This window comes from Primulina eburnea, chromosome 5 (genome assembly GCF_022965805.1).
Source record: "Primulina eburnea isolate SZY01 chromosome 5, ASM2296580v1, whole genome shotgun sequence".
NCBI classification, from domain to species: Eukaryota; Viridiplantae; Streptophyta; class Magnoliopsida; order Lamiales; family Gesneriaceae; genus Primulina; species Primulina eburnea.
The window spans coordinates 14675124-14698847 of NC_133105.1; the positions used below are offsets into that span (position 1 = coordinate 14675124).

Consider the following 23724-nt stretch of genomic DNA (forward strand, 5'->3'; position numbering starts at 1 on the left):
AAGACTTTTACTTCCAGCTTGCTATGTGCTCCACTTTTGGTCTGAGTGTGTTTTGGACATTGTTGTGAGAGGCAGGAATTGACACACTCGGACAAATTATTATTGGAAATGCAATTCAATAAATTCGACTGTTTTGGTTACATCCTCTAATTTATCTACTACTCCACATGGTATGCCTATTATAATTTATGTAATAAAAACACCGTTTTCAGCTGACACCCAAATCAACATTTATGTTTTCTCATTAAGCTCCCATTTCCAAAAATTTATAATTTAATTTGTTCATCAAAAAATTTTAAAAGGTATCTATTCAAACAAAAAAAGTAGAGAAACCGTGTGTATCATTTTCTTTTTGACTTCTTTAACATATTCAAAGCTGTTTATTTGGGTAAATTTTTTTAAGAAAGGGAATGCACGAACAAAGATAAAAAAGAAAGATTATCACATTTTCACATCTCAAATTCATTAAATGTTAGTTTCGATTTCTCCCCTATGTATGTTAGTTTCAATTTTCCCCGTAGGAATGATTTCAAATTACTTTATTCTAATCAATGTTTTCTTTTTTGTACAATTATTTACTCTGTCATATTTTTTCATATTCATTATTCGGTGTTCTTATATTTTTTTTATAAACACCGTCAATTTATTCTCATCCAATTAGCTGCATTTCATCTACGTATGGTTGCTTCTGAATTCAACAAAACAATAAGTTTTTTTTTTCTCAAATACACATTTTAAGTAATTATATTTCCACCAACTTACCATTTTCTCCCTTCCCTCAATATGCCAGATATCGAAAATTGTGGATAATTGAGCGGGTTCGAATTCCGGAGTCGAACTTTTTTCCCCTTTTTGATTGACTCCCGGTGTTGGTGAATGCCGAAATTTGAAGTTGGGACTTTTTCCTTAATATAATTTTGTTGATCCCTTTGGCACTTGACCAGCATGGATCCCAAGCACTCGGGAGATATGTTCAAGTAAGTCTCGAGTCTAATCGATCTTTTATTTCTGCATATGGATAATAGAACTTATTTCTGGGAAACCCAGTTCGAGTTTTATCTAAATGATTGTATGCAGACACTTGGAGAAGCAGAATGACCTTCTAATGGACGCATACAGGTCGATGTCCCATGAATTGCATAGACTCAAGGTTTTTTGTTTTGATCTGTTTGATATTGGATTTCCTTTAATCTTATCTAGATTGAACATAAATCAAGTTTCTTGAGGTTTTTTTTTTGTTTTTTTAAGTAATTATATTTCCACCAAGTTACCTTTTTCTCTCTTCCCTCAATATGCCAGGTATCGAAAATTGTGGATAATTGGTTCTCATGGCTTTCTTTCTTACAAGCTACAAATATTTAATGTAAAGTTGGGTTCTTTATAAAGATGATGTTCTTGGTGGTGTTTTTTTTGTAGTGTAGCTGATTTTCAAATATTATACGTTACTTTTTTAGTAGAATCTTATGTATGGATGCTTCTGAATTCAAAATTACAATAAGAGTTTTTCTCAAAGACCCATGTTAAGTAATTATATTTCCACCAACTTACCTTTTTCTTCCTTCGCTCAATATGTCAGATCTCGAAAATTGTTTTTTCTTTCTTTTGTTACATTTTGAGCTTAAATTGATGAAAGCCCTAATTATTTTGTCTTTCAAGATACTGTATGTGAATGATTTATAAGTGACGATACCATGTCCGTTTCAAGTTTTTAGATTTGATAATACATGTCGTTACATGAGAAAATTAAAAGCACTGTGTCGCTGCTTGCCGTGTCAAGGATTTTCATCCAATATAGAGGGTCAAGAGGTAAGGATTGCCGTGCTTCTCTACGTATGAAATTAAATACAAAAATACTAATTTTTTTTTTATGAATATGAATTGACTTTTGTGTTTTTTTCTCAAATGAAAGATATTGGTTGCAAACAAAGTATTTGTATAAATGACATACTCAATTCAACGGATCAGATCTATTCGCACCAATCTTTATATGGTTTGTTTTTAACAATGAATTGGCTTATGGTCTATGATTTATTATGTTACTTTATGGTCATATCAAATTCGTTTGTTTGTTTTGATCTTGCAGGTGAGATAATATATTTTTTACAAGCTTCAAGATCTTATGAAGTAATCTCTCACATATTCTCAACAGATTCACTAAATCATTATATTAAGGCTTCTTAAACATTGTTTTATTTTTAATTTTTACAGACAAATTTAGATTTTAAACTCAAATTTGAAATATCTAGCAGTGTTCTGATGTCAAAATCTGAATTTTTAATTATATTATCATATTTTTTAGACAATATTTTGACTATGTGTTTATTTATTTTACGTTGAAGTTCACCTTAGATGATGTTAAGGCTTCAAAAAATACTATTTTTTTTATGATCAACAATTATATCATGTGAGGTAACAAATTGATTTTGGCATATTTATTTAACTTTGGAATCCCTTGCTTTTTATGGATCAATTACAATTTTTTTTTTACAATCATGGTGTGGTAAACTCTTGAAGGTTTAATATATCTGTCTCATATATTCATAACACACGCAACGCGTGTGCCTCAGTTGCTAGTGTTTATGAATTATGCTAATGATTTAAGTTACTTCGAAGATTTTATTACTTATGCTGCTTTTGAGGGGTCTTTGAGAGGATGTTAGAGTTAAATTTACTTTTGAAATAATGTTAGTTTAGGTTGGTTGACGTTTTACGATTTATGTTTCGAATTAAGTTCTTTTAAATTTTCAAATTATAGTTGGTTGATTTATTTTTAAATGGTGGAAAATTATTTTAAAATATATTTTATATATATGTGTATAAGTTCGGCCGAATAAAGGGATAATTTTTTTTTTCATTATATTTTTTAAAAAAACATGTAGTAAACGTTTCACATTTAATTAATGTAATTAAAATAGTTTAATTAGACATTTATCAATTTCTTAGATTTACATGCAGATGAAGTACGTTATCGCATTTTGGACATTACATTCCAGCTTCTCAAAACTTCCAGCTTGATATCTATAAATCACAAACTTGAATAAACATGTTAGAATACAAAAAGAAATTTTATATCATCTAAATCAAAATTCTGGACCCAATAATTTCGATAACAGTTAACCAGGAAAAAAAATTTATTATGACAAAATTTGATAATATATATATATATATATATATATATATATATATATAAATATATATATATATATATATTATATTATATTATTATATTATTTATTAAGGCTGAGCACCTTATAAAAACTGTCAAGGAGGACACCATCTTTTTTTCCAGTTTTATCCTTACAGTTATAGTAATATTACACTTTTGTTTTTTTTATTTCAACACACATTTTTATTTTTATTTCAATCATTCAAATATCAATTTAGTCCCCCATAATTTGTCAATTTTCACTTTAGTCCATCGATAATGATAAAAAAGATTGTACACACACGCAACACGTGTGCAGAATAACTAGTATATATCAAAATCCTGCCACATGTTACCAACGTGGAGACGCTTGACACAGAGGACAGAGACAAACACATGTACTATATATATTCGCCATCCCCGAGCGGTGCCAAACCGCGGGAAATCTGATTATTTCCCCTCTCAAAAACCCTAATAAAAATTCTTCTTTTAATCTTCATCACAGCAATTTCAATCAAAAGAAAGAGGTGCAAAATTGAAGAAAAACGTGAGTTAATTCGGAATAAAAACACCCAATCTCCCATGGTTGCTGCATTCCCGACGTCGAATGTGTCCCCCGCCGCAGCTGAGGAGAAGCACGGCGTGAAATTGAATGCTCCGCCGTTGGAAGAGCATGATGAGGATGAGTTCCAGAGGGGTAAAACTCCTCTGAAGTACATGACCCTTTGCGAGGTGTACTCCGCGACCTCGCCTTGCGTCTCCGCTTCTGGATTGAAGAAAGTAAAGGCTGCCTCCCGTAAGCCACCACAGCCGGAAATGGAAGACAGTGATCAATTGCGTATGGTCGTGATTAAACCGGCTGTAACTCGGGTTTACTCACGGCAGAAGAAAAGGAAGGAGATGTCGTTTTTAGAAATGGAATTGAGCGAGGGCGGGTTAAGTGGGACACCAGAGGTAGAGGAAGGAGGTGGGAAGAGTGTTGTAAAGCGGAGGAAAGATGGAAGCAGCCCAGAGTTGACGAAATTGGGGGTTGATTGCGAGGGGTTGAGTAATTTAGACGTTTGTCATAATGTTGATAAAATAAAATGTCCAAGTGTGGAGAAAGATACTAATCCTAATACCAGTGTTGTTGATCGAAAGAGTAAAAAGCGGAAAAATGGTCCCGATGTTCTTTCTAAGAGTGTTTTGAAGAAATCGGGAGGTGTTGAGACAAAAAAATGGGTTTGGTATTGTCAATTACATTTTTTTAATCATTCCCAGGTTTACTTACTAAGAAAATTCTGTCGGGTTTGACATCTAAATTGGGTGTTTCGTGCCATATGCAGGCTCAGCTTTGAGGGCATTGATCCTAAGAAAGTTACTGGGTTACAATGCAAGGTGTGAACTTTAATTGAATTAAAAGTGGGCATGTGAATTTTTGTGCATATTTGATGTTGCTGCATTAATACATGTATCCATCATCACTTGAATCAATTTCTTAATGTGATTGGAGGTCGTGGGCTAATCATATAAAAAATTAACAGCTTTTGTGAATTTTACGTTCATTCGTACCTGCTTGAATTTAAATGGAACAGGTGTACTGGCCACTTGATGCACGTTGGTATTCTGGCCGTGTGCTTGGTTATAATTTGGAGGCTGGACGACATCATGTATTGTTCTTACGCTTTTGATTAATTGAGATACACAATGCTGTGCAATTTTCATACGATGAGATGAATGAATCATGGACATTTTGGTAATTTTGGTGTGTAATGTAGGTGAAATATGAGGACGAGGAGGAGGAGAATTTAATTTTGGCAAATGAACGAGTCAAGTTCTATGTCTCCCATGAGGAAATGCAAAGTTTAGAGTTGAGGTGCCTCGAGAATAGTTCAGAAACTGATCCTATTGATGTGAATGAGATGATGGTGTTGGCTGCAAGTTTGGATGATTGCCAGGACGTTGACTGCGGGGATATAATTTGGGCTAAACTTACTGGTGCGCTGTGCTACTTTGATTTTATTTAAACATTGCATATCTTTTATGGTATATGTTTCTATTGGATTGCTCTTCATAATATAATGGATTTTATGTCACTTTGCAATATTTATATTATTGAAATCTATTGCTATTATAAGTTGCTTCTTCAAGCCCATTCTTCATCCTGCCAAAAAGATCTGCTATGTGCCTTTAGGAATTGTTCATGAAATCCCTTTTGCTAGTAGGATAAAGTTGCATTTATTGAACCTCTGAGGATCATTGAAGAGATTCCTCATTTTTTAGTGAGGGAATTTCGCTAAATAACGGGTTACTGGCAATTAAGTTGAGTTTTATGGATTTTGTTTTAGTGTCTTTTCAGTTAGTAGCTGAATATACAGATTTTGGACATTTGGCAGTGATATAGTTATTTTGTGCAAATCAGCATTAATAAAGGGGATGATCACTTCAAAGAATATATGCACAGGGTCCTGCTGCTGCAACAAGATGCATATAATTATTGCTGTTAAATTAACGACATCCCATTGCAATTACCGTAGCAGAAAGCAAGAAGATGTTGCCATTTTCACAGCCTATCATTTGATTTGGAAAATTATTATCCATGTTAAAGCAAGTTCTTTCTTATGTTAAGTTCATTTTGGAGGCTACAAATTAGTCATTTCTTGTAATCTACTGTAGCCATTCCAGTGAAATAAAGGGCTCATTAGAAGGGAATCCATTTTGCGCACATTGTTTACATTAAGAACTTAAATGGTGGAAATGACTGGCATAGAAGAATTTTTTGCTCATTCTTTTTGGTCAAGTACTAAGAAAGTGCTCAACAAAATTTATCTTGGTTCAATGAACCTGCGCATTGATAGTAGATCCGAAAACATTTCCTTGATTATTTTTCATGGCAACACTTGGTGTGGATTTAGTGTATGTAAGAAAAAATATATAGAAGTCCTTTTCTTTCAATTGTAAAATCGTTGTGCTTAAATGTTTTGTAAAATTACATGATGAAATCAATAGGCAAGCATTTTGGAGCAGTGTTGCTTTAGTCCGCATTTAATGCAAATCAAGCAGAAGCAAGCCAACATGAATAATTATTTTAATGTTAATTATTACATTACTTTGAATCGGGTCAAACAAAGTCTGTCCCATTTCTGAAGTTTGTCGAGAAGCTAAAATATGATTTTACACAATATTTGCTGCTGTCAATATTTAAAACATTCACGAGTTTGTTGCGAAATTGCAGTTAATCCATTTGATACATTCCATGGAATGCATATCAACTTTGATTTCTTTCTCTCCACTTGTCGGACATGCATCTATTTTCCCCGCTTCGATTTCCAATGTCTGATCTGACAATTAGAAATACCAGTTCTGTGCAACACAGAGAATAAAATATAATGAGTTTGGAGTTCAATTCATTGTATTAAATTCTTTCTTCAAAGTTGTATTGCCTTTTTTTTGTCTGATTGTTACCTCCTACGTACTAAATTCTTCCGAGTTAATGAGCTGGTAGGGCCTCACTTCCCCCTCACCACACATAAATCCAGTGGCTTTAGCAAAAAAATGCCATTTTTATTTTGACGCACCGAGTATGACTTTTTATCAAACAGTGAGAGCTAAAGCCCATTTTCAGTTAAAAAGCCCATTTTCAGTTAAGTTATCAAATTTTTTATGTAGGACATGCTGTTTGGCCAGCTATTGTTCTAGATGAATCTCAAGTGGGTACACGCAAAGGTTTAAACAAAACATCTGGGGAAAAATCAGTCCTAGTGCAGTTCTTTGGCACCTATGATTTTGCTAGGTATCTTTTCTTTAAATGTTTTGAAGAAATTTTCCTACCCAAGACTATGATGCAGTTTTGTTGTAGTGATTATGCTGCTGGAAATCACGAGTAATTTTTGGGTAGTCTAATGGATTTTTGATTGGTTTTTATACCATTCAGGGTAACAAAGAAACAGGTTATCTCTTTTCTCAAGGGCCTTCTTTCTTCCTGCCATTTGAAGTGCAAGAAACCAGCTTTTGCTCGAGCATTGGAGGAGGCAAAAATGTGAGTTTTGTCAATTTAAGTACTTGAAGCTCAGATCTTTAGAATTCTAAATGAGCTAACTTGCATTTGACAAACAACTTTCTGGAGGTAAGGAAAAGTAGAACGCAGAACCCCATCATATCTTTCTTGTGATTTTATTGACCAAGAGAGTAAGCTCCGGGCATATCTGAGTGAGTCAACAAATACAAGTAGCAAAGTAACACAAATATTAGTTAGGTGATAAGACACCGGTCATGCCCAGGCAGTCAAGTTAAAAAACTAAGCGGGGTTGATGATTTACGTTTAAATTGTGGCAAGTCTTGATTTACTGTTTGGTTGATACCTTTCCCTAGAGTGCATTAAATTTTTTTCCAATTTCCCATAGTTCTTTTTCTTGAGTGTGAATAATTTGGGTGAATGTTGTACGGCATTTATCACGTTGCCAGCTTGGTTTTACCCATTTGAACATTGTGGTCCGTGACTGACAATTTCCCATCTAAAATCCCCAGTCGGAACCTATAAATCACTCTTTTGATTTTTTTTTGTTTTCTTTTTACATTGCATGGCTTTTAATTGAAAACAAACTGTTTGACTTTTAATTAAATTAATTGATTTTCTCTCATGTATTTCAGTCGTTGGTACAAAGGCAATGAGAACCTCTTAGAACCTGATCATACCAAACTAAACCATGGCTAGCTGTCCAGAATGGTGTGAGTTGTTGATTTGAACGGCCAAACTCCTTTATGTAACTTTTTGATGGTCAAACCCATGTTTATAAATATTTACTTATCATGGTTTGGAAGGTTTGTTTTCAACATTTTGTTGTAAAGAATGACAGTTTCTCTATTTAGACTAGAAAAAAGTATCTAGGCAAATTTTTTCAGATATCCTCAGGATTCTCCCATCTCTGAATGGGGAGATAATGCCTCATTGCCTTATTGTATGGATTTTGGATGAATTTCAGACTAAACCATGATTTTCGTGCATTTAAGGATAGTTAATGGGTTTTATATTAAATATTCACTTGTATTAGGTCATTTTGATGAATATGAATCATATGTTAAGAATAGATTAATTCCAAGATTTTTTTTGCGTTTTAATTTTGTGGAGAAAAAAGGTTGAACAAAATGATGCATCTTTTATGATTGCTGATAACGATTATTAAGATACTGGATGGATTTGATTAGGTATCTTAGTGAACAGAAGCTCCCGAAAGAAATGCTACAGCTGCGAGATGATGGTGAGAGCCGTGAGGCTGATAATAATGATAGTGGAAGTGGAGAGCAAGATGATGGAGCTGATTCAGGTGATGAAGAGTGCCTATGCCATGAAGAAATGTCGAGGAAACTTGAAGACCTCAAGAGTTGCCAACTTGAATCTGGAGAGTTGCAAGTGATTAGCCTTGGTAGGACTTGATAAGTTAACATTCTGTACATTGTATTGGTGAAAGGATTCTCTTATGTGATTGGAGTTTCTGTTTCTGTTTCTGTTTAGTAGTCTTACTTCTCCTATTTGAGCGTTCCATATTGCGACTGCCTGATATTGCAAATATATGAGACCTGCAGTATGATGGGGTTTGATCTTGAAAAGGAGGACCCAAAGGCTATGGACCTTTAACACTAAATATTCTATATATTTTGCATACTTGTGATAACATCTATGGCATCATGATTCTTCATTTTTACTTGTGAAAGAAGTTGATCTTTTCTCATAGAATGTATGAACCAACTCTTAAGCTCATTACCCGTGATTGGACATGCAGGAAAGCTTGTCAAAGAGACTGATAATTTCCGAAATGAGAGATTTATATGGCCTGAGGGGTATACTGCTATGAGGAAGTTTCCTTCAATAGCGGGTGGTTTACTGCTCTCGACGTCTCTTTGAGTTGTAACTTAATAATAGATTCTCATGGTATCCTATATTATTATTGGCCTTATCCTAGTTCTATATTTGTTTTTAATCTGGCTTCAGATCCAAGTGTGTGCGTCTTATATAAGATGCAAGTACTAAGAGATGTTGACTCCAGGACCAGACCTCTTTTTAGAGTTACAACAGATGATGAAGAAGAGGTATCAGGCAGTGATATTATTTATAAGACTATCAGTTTCTCCTTCTATTCTTGTGCATTTACTTTTGTCCATTGTCTTTCCATGCATTCATTTACTTTTCATGTTCATTGCTAATTTTCTCGTCCTTTTCCCTTTTCATTCATTTTGACGTCATTTCATGTGCACTATACTATGTTGTTCTCAAGAGTTGCCATGCCTGATGTTTAACTACAGAGCTTGTGATTTTTGGATGTGAATCTAAATCGGTTACTTCACATTTAAGCTAATATGTCTCCTTGTGAATGTAATCTCTAATATGTAAATTCTGGCATTGAGGCATCCTAGAGACTTGTATGAATTTATAAATGAATTAAAATTATATATAGGCAATCTTTTTTGTGTTTTACTTTATTTTCTTTCATCATTGAAAGTGTGTTTGAATTAAATTGTTAATACCATGCCGTGGTTTGCATATATTTTCTTCAATTTAAGCCAATTGATATGGCTCTTTGTTGCTTTTTACCTTTTATTCTGTGGTTCCCTTACTATCAGTTTCATTTGTTTTTGTTTTCAATTGATTCAATGTAAATTTTATTTGAACTTGTTTTACCTTGCTATATACATGATTAATTCAGATCCTTTTTGTTGAAATATTTTTCCTTTCAGTTTAATGGATCAACTCCATCTGCTTGTTGGAATAAAATATATGAACGGGTTAAGAAGGTGCGAACAAGCATTTCTGATCATAAAGCTGCTGTTGAAACTGAACATAGCTGTAAATCCGGGTCATTTATGTTTGGTTTGTCCCACCCAAAAGTTTCAAAACTCATCCAGGTAGGAATGGACAATCATACTATATATTACTTGAAGAAGTTAGTCTTCTCTCTTAAGTATTTATCAAGTTAAATTGATTTGCGCACTAGTTTTACCCCTAGGATTCTATAATTCATTGACCTTGCTTTATGTTATCCTCTGCCCTAACATTGTACATGTAAAATGACAGTTCAACTACTTTTTGAGTTAGTTTGATTATAAAATTTTAGAATGTAATATCCTGTGTAAGCCTCAAACAATTTCTAATTTCCCTTTTAGCAAGACAAATTAGACCATATAGATACTGAATCAAAATAAGGGCTTGATGCAGCGATCCCAATTCAACATTTCGTGACATATAAATGTGTTATTTTGACAAATTCGATTGGACCTTCTACATTTTCCCTCAATAAACTACCTGGGAGAGCTGTTTCTCCCCCCCCCACCCCCCCCCCCCCCCCACCCCCCCCCCCCAACAAGTAAGAATCAGAATATAGGATATCTTGCTATTTATGCCAACTGTTCCTAAACATAACGGTCGCAACTGCATGGGAGTTTCTTTCTTTTTATGTATCTTATCTTGACTTCTGTATTTTTGTGATCGACACTTATCTTTAAATAATCCGGAGCGAAAATATATCAATGACATGTGTCATAAATACTGCGGACGATGCTTGTACGCATGTGCATATTTGTTCTATATTTACAGTAAATTAGGGCTACAGTTTGTTTGCTTTTGCCGTAAACCTTCATTGGTATTTCAGTGATTTCTTATCGCAGTGAGAGAATTGTTTGAGTCCACGTTTCTGATGCCTATCATGCATGGATTGTAAAATTTCATCTTAATATTTGCAGGAAATGTCAAATTCTAGACAGAAATCGAAATCCTCTCAATCTGCATCTAAAAGAACCAAGGGCGGTTCTTCTGGTTACAGATCTGTTCACGTTGAATGGAGGGACCTTGATAAGTGCAATGTTTGTCATATGGATGAGGTAAATATTATTTTCTAGTCACGGATCAGCTGTATTAATTAAATTCGGGCTCGACTGCTCTTTTACTTCTGGAGCAAGAATTTCTTTAGAATGCTTTGCTTTCTCGTTTTTCTTTGAAATCGACTCAAAGATATTTGTTCACTCTTTATATAATTTCTCCCTTGCTTAGCAAAATGAATCACAAAAAGTATGTGGATGTTTTAATTACTATGTTAGGAAGGTGATTGATAAATGACACTCCCTCATTTGATTACATTTCCTCAAACTTCATTAAATCACGTGCCTGGTAATAAGTTGGACTTTTCGATAAACAATCACACCATAATTAATGCGATGTTTTTATCAAGAGAGCAGTAGTGTTGAGTATTAATTTGTTGAATGATTTCAATCTCATTCTAGTTAACATCTCAAAAATCCTTTCATCAGCAGCTTTTGCAGTGTAATATTCCCCAAAACCTGATGAATGAAAATTAAAACAGCATTCAATATTTCAACAATAAAGCAGAAACTATAAATGGTGTGTGCGACCGGAGAAATTAGTAAAGAATGAGGGGACGCAATGGAGAAGGATTAGAAAGAGGAAAATGTGGAAACTGGCTCTGTGGTGGTGATGATGGTGCTTGGGTTCTCTTGAAGTAGTAGTCGAAGAAATGAGTTCTGCCGTTGTGTGGAAATGTGTTGGTGTGGAAAGTCAAAAAATGAATCACGAAAAGTATGTGGGTGTTTTCATTATTATGTTAGGAAGATGATTGATGAATGACACTCCCTCATTTGATTACATTTCCTCAAACATCATTAAATCACGTGGCTGGTAATAAGTTGGATTTTTTTCGATAAACTATCACACCATAATTAATGCTATGTTTTTATCAAGAGAGCAGTAGTGTTGAGTATTAATTTGTTGAATGATTTCAATCTCATTCTAGTTAACATCTCAAAAATGCTTTCATCAGCAGCTTTTGCAATGTAATCTTCCCCAAAACCTGATGAATGAAAATTAAAACAGCATGCAATATTTCAACAATAAAGCAGACACTATAAGTGGTGTGTGCGACCGGAGAAATTAGTAAAGAACGAGGGGACGCAATGGGGAAGGATTAGAAAGAGGAAAAAGTGGAAACTGGCTCTGTGGTGGTGATGATGGTGCTTGGGTTTTCTTGAAGTGGTAGTTGAAGAAATGGTTCTGCCATTGTGTGGAACTGTGTTGGTGTGGAAAGTCAAATGGGCTTAATTTTTGGAGGGAGGCAGGATCTTAGGGGTGGGGATGGTTCCTTGTAGTTGAGGAAACGAGATGTATCATTTCTACGAAGTTCACTGTATCTACTGATGCAAATTTTTTATTTCAGGAGTACGAGAGCAATTTATTCCTTCAGTGTGACAAATGCAGAATGATGGTATGTCTGTGTTTTTATCCCTTGTTTTTAAAATTGAAATCTTCTGCTTTCTTCTATCTTATGCATCTTCTACTGCAGTTTCCTTTTTTGGTTGTTTCCTTAAGTTCATGCTTGGCACAGATGAATGGAATTAGCATTCCCAAAGCTATTCCGAAAACACATGATTGGTATCTGGAATGTCTATTCCCTGATTCTTGGGAATAGAAGCTGGGAATATTCATTCACTCCATTTCCTATAGGATTAGTCAATCTATTCCTACCGTTTATTTCACCTATCAATCATAAGTTGAAATCAAATTTCAATTCGTCATTCCATTTGTTTCACTTTTTATGGTACTGATCATAGGAATGGTATATAAATGACATTCATCTTCTATCCCTGTTCCAATCCAAAACTTTCCATCCCCATCTTATCCCATTCCTGTATACCATCATGGGCTGAAGTTATAGCTGCATCCAGAATTCCATGTTTATTAATTTTTTTATTTGTTTAGTGAGTGTTTGGTTGCTTCTTGTGGGCAGCATGTCATGATTATGTTTTGAAATACTTGTTTGATTCATCTTAGCTGTCTTCACTTGTTTTACTTCATCTTAGTTGTGCAGTTTTTTTGTTTATCTTTTGTTTTCTTTGAGATGAAATGATTTTTCACTTCTCTTTTTGGTTAAATTTTGCTCGATCCCTATTACCTGTAAAATACTGTAAATATTCATCCAGGTGCATGCTAGATGCTATGGTGAACTTGAGCCTACTGATGGCGCTCTTTGGTTGTGCAACTTGTGTCGTCCTGGAGCTCCTGAACTTCCTCCTCCCTGCTGTTTGTGTCCTATTATAGGTATTCAAAAATCCATCTGTTTATTTTTCTTCTCTCAGTTTCGTATGTATATCTATTTGGGGCATTGGCCGTTTGTAATATTAAAGTATGTGACTATACCTTGATTTAGGGGGTGCCATGAAGCCGACCACAGATGGGGAGTGGGCTCATCTTGCTTGTGCTATATGGATACCAGGTTTCCGTTTTGTTCACAATTTTGTTCTCTTATACATAAAAATATTGAAGTTAATCGATTAATTTGTTGTAACCAGAAACTTGTTTATCTGATATTAAGAAAATGGAGCCCATCGATGGGATTCACAGAATCCATAAGGTATCTTCTCTCATTCTAGTATCCCTTCTATTAACTTCTGGCTTCTTCTCAATAAATATTATCCTGATAAGCTACTTTTGAACTGCCCCAGGTCCTTTTTTACGAACTCTGCTGATTTACTCCTTAAAAATGGCTTCAAAACACTAGGCAGTGTTTTAATTTTTCAGTTTAGTTCTGTTACTGAAAATTATAATACTGAATATGTTTACATTTTTACTTTCTTAATTGTTAAGGATCGCTGGAAGCTATTATGTAGCATATGTGGTGTTCCTTATGGTGCATGTATTCAGGTAGATTATTCCTTGTTCTTTCTGCTCTGTGCCTGGGTTGTCACTCTTATTTTTCTTTTGCTCTTGCCTTCTTACACATGTTTTGATGTCCATTAGTTTTCTTTTGCTTGTTGGTTTTCAAGGTGTTGCGACGATGTAGGTGCCATGACTTTTATTGAAACACTAATGGAAAAATTTTCTTCCAAATTTAATTGTTTTATACTTCTTCATATTGTTCTCGTGGAAAATACCTGTTCTCATGATTCCTGAATATTTCATACCTCGTAGGAGATCAACTTCCTTAGAGATTCTACAATTAAAAGAATAAAATTTGATTTATAATTTGATATGTTTCCGTTTTGAGATTTATGCTTAACGTGTGTGTGACGAGTTGCTAGTATTCTCCCAGTCAGATTAAATCTTCATACCATATCCCCTCCATACTTCATGTTTCCGAGATAATGAACCGGAAAAGATTATTCCTTATCATAGTTCCTAACCTTTACTTCTTTAATATGCTTTTGTTAGATATTATTCTTCAAAATCTTCATCGAATGCAGCATGAATTTTTCTTTTTTGTGCTCATTGCTAAACAGAGAGCCATAGATACAGGCATGACCATTGAAATTTGAGATAATGCTATTTCAGTTATGATGGTGACTTTCTGATGTAATTTTTGGTTTCTTTAGTTCAGAGTCATCTTTTTTCCTACTCTTTTGCAGTGTTCAAACAGTACTTGTCGTGTGGCATATCATCCTCTCTGTGCACGGGTCGCTGGCTTTTGTGTCGAGGTATGAAATGACTAGAGTTTCTCTACACGAGTCTGGAGGAGTATTTTTATCCTCTGTTTGGAGTGCTTTTTTCTCCTATTAGAGTATTCACACTTGCTGTTTTATTGTCAGTTTTTTGCTATCAATTACATTCACGTGTATTTTTATGTTATCTGAAGCCTGAGGATGTTGATCGATTGCATTTTATTCCTTTTGATGAGGATGAGGAAGATCAGTGCATTCAATTATTTTCCTTCTGCAAGAAGCACAGGCCCTTATCCAATGAGCCTTTGCTTGATGAACGAATTGGACAGCAAGCCTGTGAATGCGGAGACTATACTCCACCTTCAAACCCTTCTGGCTGTGCCCGTACAGGTATGCTAATCTATTATTTGTTTATTTTATTTATTTTTTGCATTCTATACGTGACACACACTCAGAAGTACACAATCAGCGTCCTTTGAAAATGCTACATGTGTGTGTATTCATTTGGTGCTATGTGATTTGAGGACGGTTGACAGTGAAAATGTGAGATATTGAATCCACTTAGTTATTAACCTTGCAAACTTTTCCAGGAAAAAAAACTTGCGATCTTTTATACTTAGTTCTTTGTCTTGGATCTTTTCTCCGCAGTTTGTTGCCATACTGTTTCTCTTACTCAATGTAGAACTTTTACGTGAGTGTAGTTGTTTGTCGTGAGGGATATGAATGATTCTTATTTAGAAGCTTTTATAGGGTTTGGTTCGGTGGAGGAGCTTCTATCCATACTCTTTAGTTGTGAGAATTTTTTATCCTTTAAATGTTTCTTGTGACTTGTAGAAAAGAGCTTCTGTTTGTAAATAGGAGCACTTATCTCACGAATCTGCACCTTGACAAAAACCAAGCTTTGGTTCTTTGACTCCAAACTCTTGATGTCATGAGTTGATGATGCACAACAGCTGATTTGACAAATAAGATTTAGATTGTGTTAGTCTACCAAATTTCAGAATGTTTTGTTATAAGAATTTCTGATTGCTTCTCTCTGGAATTTTATTGCATCAATCATTGATTTGCTAATGGATTCATTTGCTCTCTTTTAAAATCTGGATTGTTAAATGTAAGTAAATTATCATCCCATTATGGATTTTTCTTTGCAAGTAGAGCCATATAGTTCTCTCAAAAGGCGAGGGAGAAATGAACCTGAAGTTCTTGCCTCTGCTTCATCGAAGCGCTTGTATTTGGAGAACAGCCCATACTTGGTTGGTGGATACAGCCCTCATATGCCATTTCGGAACAAATCCTCCTGTGCACTTGATGGCTCTAAATATACTGTTGACCTTCAGAAGCTACAGATGCATCAACTTGACCCATCTAGTGAGATGCTTTTGGTGTCTGATAAGTACAAGTTCATGAGGGACACCTTCAGAAAGAGACTGGCATTTGGTAAGCTTTTCTGCAGATATTAATGATTATTTTTCTTTTGTTGGTTGGTGGTGGTCTGGAGGAATGGTCTCTCTTTGATGTTTTTTATGCTGTCAACATTATCTTCTGCTCCTTTCATCTCATTTTTCAAATCCTGGGAGTCTCCGGTGTGGTTTGCCTTGCAATGAAGTTTTGACATAAACATTTGATTGATAACGATAGCACTTGTTTTTCTCTCCACTAAGTTGTCTTTCTAATATAAATGCATAAGGTGGTAGAACAACTAGCATTTTTTGCTGCAAATATATCTTATCCATCTTGAACTTATATTATGTTGTGTTTATGAAAAAAATACTGCTTGCTAAATTCTCACCTCCAGGCTACTTGCTCTATCCTATCATTATCTTTTCAGCCTGCTCGTTTTTCATGGAACCATTCAATTCATTTGACTGTTGAACATGACCAGAGGTTCTTGGTTTTGTGTCTCATGGTCTGATTTATTCTGGTTTCCTGTAATTTCACGTTCATTGGCCAAGGTGTTTAATCCAATCACAAGGATCTTTTCCATTCATTAAGCCATAAGCATGTTGTTTCTACGAGATTCAATACTTACTATCTGTGATACCTCTGTCGGTAAAAAATAAAGATTTAAAATGAGATACAATAGACTTTTATAACAACTTGGGTTAATCATTTTCGTAAAGCGATGACGAATACGAAGTAGTTGCTATAGTGGCCCATTGGGCAGTCACGCCCGGGCTCGGGGCATGACAGAATGAGAGCCACCTCTTGAACCTGCGGGGCAAAGTGCGAAATGATGGGAGCCACCTCTTGAATCTGTAGGAACCACCTCTAGATTCTCGATGCTGGTGGATCGAGGGGTCAGACCACGATGAAGACTTCGCGTTCTGAAGTAGGGGTGATTGTGATACCTATTGTCGGTAAAATTTAAAAATTTTAAAATGAGTTTATAACGAGCTACAATAGATTTCTATAGCAACTCGGATTAATCATTTTCGTAAAGTAATGACGAATATGAAGTAGTTGCTAAGGACCCCATTGTACAATCACGCAGGTGCGGCCCGGTATAAGTCTCCGGGTGTGACACTATCTATCAGTTGCTTGTATGCTTCGTGACATATCTTTCACAACCACTCCTTTACAAATTTTTGGATAAAAAATTAATTGTGTGCATGCAAATGTTTTGAATCAATATTTCCTTACCTGATCGCCAATCATTTGTTGTAGATTATATGCGTTACACAAAATTACTTCTGCATTCCCAGACACGTTATCACAACCAGAACCTGAGTAAAGTGATAATGTAGGAGGGGGATGGATCTACTGAATGCATATTTTTTTCATCTAATTTGAGTTATTTGTTATGTAATCAATAAAAGAATATTATCAACTTTTTTCTGGACTGGCAGTGGAAATTGTTAATTTAATCGTTCACATCTAAACTATTCTCGGTTTCAGGGAAATCTAGGATACATGGTTTTGGTGTCTTCACTAAATGTCCGCATAGGGCAGGAGACATGGTAAATTGCTTTGATCATCTCATATTGCATATTATTCTGATAATTTACATCTTAAATATTTTACATTCTTTTTGTAGATAGTTGAGTATACTGGGGAAATTATTCGACCTTCGGTGGCTGATAAAAGGGAGCTTTCTATTTATAATTCACTAGTTGTAAGTAACTCCATCTGTTTTGATGAAATTGTGTTTTGACATGTATCACTAAAACTTTGGTGTTAAGGCGCATGCCATTGAGTCTGTGGATATACTGGTGACTAATCCAAAATATTCCATGAATATAGCTGTGGCTGACACATACTTTAAAGTCCAAGGGATCCGAGGTTTTTTGTCCACTAATAAAACTGGACTTGTGTTTTTCTCAAAATGGAGTGAACAAAATGAAATTTGTTCCCTTAATTTGCAATTGATTCATAAGATGCAGAAACATGGGTGATTGCATTGGACAGATATTTTTGATAGATTTTTCCCTTTGCTGATACACCTAATCTCTCAATGTGCTGGACATAGTAACTCAGTCAGAATTACAAGTTCATTGTTCTTATTCCTTCTTATCCCTGATTCACTGCTACATAACTTCTGTTTGACAAGTAAATTTAGTGGATACCTGGTTTGATAACACCACTCACTCCCAATGAGATTAAATGCATGCATACTCTTTTCCATCTCGATGCAACTCTATTTAGTGTATTTGCTTGTTTACCTGATGTTATATGATTCACTATATCATGTCAAAGTCTTCTGCTCAAGTTATTATTAATTTTCTCTAAGCCAAAGGAGTTGATTTCTTCAAGTCAATTTCCTGAAGTGCTCTCTGAACTACCATACGTGTCGATAGAAGGAAGAGATAACAGTGCTGCCTTCCAACAGACTGTCCTAGAAATGCAACATTTATGTGGAACATCTCATTAGGGACACCAATTGTATCTCGACCTTTGAACACGGCATCTCTTTCATCATATTTTCTGGTTTAGTTGGTTATAGAGCAATTCATTCTTTCAAAATTGATTTGTATTTCCATCTTGGTCTGTAGATCTCTCTTCTCCCCCACCCCCCTCCTCTCTGCATGTGCTCCAGCTCATCTTATCGAAAGAGCCACCATAGTTTATTTTTTAAATTATTTAACTAAGTCCATCTTCCGCTGCTGGTTTGTTTGGATGCTCCAACGTGTGCTTCAACCGGCGTAGACAAGAGAAATTTCAATTGAAAAAGACAACAAATGGATTTGAAATTGCCGAAATCCCATGCCAACACTTCCCTTTTCCATCAACAATAGGATCATTCGATGCTGCATTCAAAGAGAGGAAAGTAAGAATCGGTCTCTTTCTAAATACACTCGGGTCTGCTCCTCAAGAGGAAGGCTCTAGGTACTTACTGACTGAATCGGATTCTATTGAGTACTTTCATCGGGCTTGAATCCCTGATAGGATTTGTCGTTTCTTCGTGATCGTAACAATCACTTCAAGAAGTGGAAAAAACAAAAGATGAGAAAGCCTGCAGCTTGCTGGCGGCATCGAAATAGCATTAGAAAGATCTGTCTCGGTGTCGGTGGAGTTAGTAGGACCAAACGCCGGACTAGGGGGGGTGGTCTTTATTCCCTGCTGATAGTAAGAGAGGGCATGCCCCGGCATGGGAAATAAGGGCATCATCATTCAGCGAAATTGTCACCTATGATGCACTTGGAAATTCTGACAACGGAGGATGCGGCGTTAAGAAGACTGACTACCTAGCAAGAAGCCTTGGTGTCACATTCCAACTGCAATCAACTCTTTCAGATGAATTTCATTTGAAATTGTGAACTCTGTTTGATGAGTGCATTTGTTTTTGTCAGATGTATGCACATTATTGTCTTCAACACTTCCATGTACTAGAATGTCCGTAACAATACAATTAAATGGGTAATAGATAATTATTTGATGGTTTGGTTATTTGAATGACTATTTGTTCACCAAGCTTAGTATTATATAATATATCATCTTGGCTTTTCTTGTATCATAATTTTTCAGTGAGAGGATGAAATTTGTTTGCATTTTGAGTAAAAGTAGCTCATTAGATAGCAGCTTTTGAATCTTTAGCGTCTTTCATGCAGGGTGCTGGAACTTACATGTTTCGTGTTGATGATGAACGTGTCGTGGATGCCACAAGGGCTGGAAGCATAGCACATTTGATCAACCACTCATGTGAAGTATGTATGGAGCTTATAACTACTGTTTGTTTCTTGAAACAATGTTCTCTTTATCGGAGAAAGATCAAAATGATGTGAAGACAGTTCTCTGGTTTCAATGATATTTGGCGTTTGAAAATCCTAAAATACAATTTTCTACAGATGGAAGTGGTATATTATGGTGGTTTTATGGAAATGTGTCTCCTCCAACTTGTTTCAGTTGTGAAATATGCTTGTTTCAAAAGGCATGCAATTTATCTGTTATTGGAGACACTAATCGCTGTATGATTTTGTTGGATGCTATTATGAAGATCAATTGAATGTCTACTGGTTGTGTTCTATCTCCAAATCCAAGCCTAAGGGTGGAGAATTGTTAAATTGTCCTTCTCATGACTCGTTTGTGCTGGTGGAAAATGAAATCTCCATCCGGACTTGAAGTTTGGGACGTGATATTAACTAGATTGCTTCATGCCTGAAAAGTTATGATTAGGTGTGCAGTAGTGCTGACTTTTGGTAATCTTGTAAAGTTATTAATGGTCACACTTCGAGTCTGTGCGTAAATCCTCAAAAAAATATTGCTCTCAGATTTCTCGATAAAAACCTGAGTTCCTTACAAGCTTTTATGCTCTTCTTCCTCTCCCTTTTCCCAGCCAACAACCCAAACTGAAAATAGAAAGCAAAATTAAAATAATTATTCGATAATTACCTATGGCGTAGGAAGTGCGTGGCACCATTGCGGTTTATTGCGTCTTCTAGATCCTTTCTGTTGGATCTCTACTTCTACCGTGTCTGTGGTTGAGAGTGTCTGGTTGGGCTTTTCTTGTTTATCTTCTGATTCAGGCAGCTTTTGGGCATCTACCATCTCCCCTTTTGGCCCACTCTAGTAATTGTTGGTCCAAGTCTTTTCATCCATGATAATAGGAATGGGCTTATCATATTGCCACTGCTATGAACTTCATTTGTGTTTTCATTTTTTTGTTTGAGAATTTACTCACATGTGGAACATTCAACAGCAATTGTTGTCACATCAGTCATCCTTTGCATCACGTTCTAGTAATTTTGTCCTCAAAAGTTAGGTTTTTTTTTTTCAGCCGAATTGCTATTCAAGAACTATTAGTATCAATGGCAACGACCACATCATTATATTTGCCAAACGAGATATAAAACAGTGGGAAGAACTGACGTATGATTACAGGTATTTCACCTTGTCAAATAACTGTATTTTGTGTTGATTTCCAAAACATCACTTAATGTGTTCCCTCCGATATTCAGGTTTGCGTCAAAAGACCAACGGCTAGCTTGTTACTGTGGATTTCCTAGGTGTCGGGGTGTTGTAAATGATGCTGAATCTGTGGAACGAGAAAAAGGGTTATATGTACCCCCTAGTGAACTGAAAGACTGGGAAGGTGAATGAAATAGGTCAGTCAGCCCACGATTCTCTCTAGTTTCTTTAATTTTTATTCACTTTTATATTCTTTAGTCGTTACAATGAATCATATTGCCATCAGTTTCTCTATCTCACCCTCTTGGAGTCACGTCCGTCAAACTTGACCTTAATTATCGTAGCATTTATTTGTTTAAAACCTGTTACTTGAGAGCATACTTCGACATTTTGAAGTTTTTTGGTCATTGAAGCAACAAGGCCTTTGTTATACAGTCCAACATAGAGACGAGTCCGTGGATTTATAGAGGCTATAAAGTTTGCGTTGAATTTAGAAGTGTGCAAATTATTTGTTTCTTGTATTGGTAGTTTGAGAGATGCAAATGGTGCACACATTCTGTAGGGACTAAATTATCCTTGTTACAGAGTAGAAGTCGGATTACTCTTCTATATCGAGATTAAATATGGATGCAGAAAACTAAAGGAGCTACTAAAGATGTAGGACCTAAAATATATGCGCTTTAGGAGTCAGGAGGGTTGTTATTTTTTCATCCGTGAGTTATTAATGAATTTCTTTACGTTCTATATGCAGGACCTGTAGTGTGGTTGGTACATGGGATTGGATCAAATTGTTTTTTGGAGCTTCCGGCTTCCATATTCGAGCCGGCATTTGATTGCAGAAAGAGCTCAACTATGTTTTTCTTTCTGCTCAACTTAGCATTCTTACCATTGTTATTAAACAAATAAGGTTTAACTCAGTTCTAATGATATAGGTGAACTTGGAGCTATTTATTTTAATTTCAAGTTCGTAAACATGCTGAATGTTCTGTAATTGGTTTTCTAAAATATTACAAAAAAGACCACAGTTTGTTAAAGCTCGTTTGTGCTTTATTTTGGTGGCGTACATGTTTATGATTGTTTTACAAGGATAAGTTGCATCTTCTTAATCCTCTTATCAACTATTGTTGAAGCCTAATGGTTTAAAAAATACCCTTTATTCTATATAATACTTTTAACTAGTGTTTTAAAAAGCTCGTTTAACCTTGAAGATCGGAAAAAACGTCCCGCTTCGGAGAAAAGCGGAAAAAACCCGCTTAAGCTTGATGTCGATAAAAATGTCCTGTTTCGGAGAAAAACGGAAAAAAGCGATTAAATTGTAAGTTGATCGAATTAAACGTAATTAATGTGTTTAATTAAGAGTGCTAAACGGTAGGCTGATCGAATTAAACGTAATTAATGTGTTTAATTAAAAGTGTTTAAGCACTATTAATCGTATTTTTTTATTTTGATTTTGAAAGTATTTCTTTTATTTTAAAATAATAAATTAGGTTTATAATTTAGATGTTTATTTTTAAATTTTAATTATGATTGAGCATATCTAATACTGATATGACAAATATTTAACATTTTTTAATGTGGTCTAATTGCAAAAACAAATAAAGATTGCAATTTTGAGATTTTTATGATTTTATAAATATGAGAATTAATGCATAAGACTTAAATTTATGTATTATTTTATCTATTTATTAGTTTGAGATAATTACAATTACACTAAAAATAAAAAACGGTTTTTCACGCTTAAGCATGTGCTACTCTCGCTTAAGCTTGAAAAACTTGGAGCTCAACATCCACACTTCAGAGCGTTACACGTTTTTAGAACCTTGCTTTTAACCCTCGGCCACTATGTTTTATATTTATCATTCTATATTTATTACTGTTTCAATTTAAAAAATTGATAAGTTTCATTATCATTTTTTAAAATCGTGCTATTATTTCTCTTTATCACGAAATTTGCGGGCGTGCCAGGTACGTGTTCGTGCCAAAATTGTGAAATAATCCGACTTCGATTATCAAACGTTGCGAGTCTCGATTCGGTCGTAAGTTCTAACTCCTTCGAAATGGCTTCAAAATTAAACATATAAACTGAGGAAAATAAAGGAATTATAGAGAGAATCCATGGACAACATCAAACTTAAATATGTTATGAATTTTGATCAACATTCTACAATAAAGTTGAAGGAATAAGAAAATATATTGTACTGCTTGTAAAATGAGAAATGAGCAAACAATTAATGATAGAATTCTGCAGAGTTTTTGCTGCAGATTTGTTGGATGATTTTGACGGGGCTTTTTTTTCTAATTACTCCTTCTGCTTTTGTCACACTCCACGGGAAGTTTCAACCGCATTTCACGATTACTCCACGTCTTCCATATTTGGTAATGGATGTAAACGGCCGCAACTTTCTTTCACTGGGCCAACTGCAACTCCGATAGGCTTTATCTCTTGGGCTTCTCTTTTGGGCTTCTCTAAAAAAATTAAATTTAGGCAGCCAATTTGGCTATTTTTAATAATTCAAATATATGTGGCCTATTTAAATGTTGGCCCATTTACATAATACGATATATATGAGGAGGAGGAGGAGGAGGAGGAAGAGGAGAAAAAGAAAGAAAACAGTGTATTCACAACACCATGCTTCCCAAACTTCTTCTTTGTTCTTCTTCCCCAAAACCCTCCAATTCTTCGCTGCTTCCACAACTTATTCTCCTTCACTTTTAGATAACTACTCAACCACTCACGGAGATCTCATGTCCCATATCACCACCGATTACATCGCCTTTGTAATGTCATCCAAGTTTCTGAAAATTTCCATCATCAATCTCTT

General features: G+C 35.1%; 1 protein-coding gene across 1 annotated transcript; it reads left to right on the top strand.

Moving 5' to 3' along the window:
• Positions 1 to 3530: 3530 nt before the first annotated feature.
• Positions 3531 to 21936, top strand: LOC140833050 (histone-lysine N-methyltransferase ATX2-like). Its single transcript, XM_073197441.1, has 25 exons — positions 3531 to 4371; positions 4471 to 4522; positions 4720 to 4794; positions 4903 to 5122; positions 6794 to 6917; positions 7059 to 7163; positions 8330 to 8547; positions 8905 to 8997; positions 9114 to 9211; positions 9857 to 10024; positions 10859 to 10996; positions 12343 to 12390; positions 13106 to 13223; positions 13333 to 13398; positions 13475 to 13536; positions 13770 to 13826; positions 14528 to 14596; positions 14755 to 14950; positions 15716 to 15997; positions 17456 to 17517; positions 17595 to 17672; positions 19606 to 19701; positions 20772 to 20875; positions 20953 to 21099; positions 21654 to 21936. The coding sequence occupies exons 1-24, from the start codon at positions 3728 to 3730 to the stop codon at positions 21092 to 21094; spliced, it is 3315 nt and encodes a 1104-aa protein (XP_073053542.1). The 5' UTR covers positions 3531 to 3727; the 3' UTR covers positions 21095 to 21099; positions 21654 to 21936.
• Positions 21937 to 23724: the final 1788 nt, after the last annotated feature.

Excerpts from the sequence above, each read along its gene's own strand:
- LOC140833050 (XM_073197441.1), top strand. The coding sequence starts at position 3,728 with ATGGTTGCTGCATTCCCGACGTCGAATGTGTCCCCCGCCGCAGCTGAG. Across the intron at positions 13,399-13,474 it reads TTGTGCTATATGGATACCAG|AAACTTGTTTATCTGATATT; the intron begins GTTTCCGTTTTG and ends TGTTGTAACCAG. Across the intron at positions 20,876-20,952 it reads GAACTGACGTATGATTACAG|GTTTGCGTCAAAAGACCAAC; the intron begins GTATTTCACCTT and ends TCCGATATTCAG.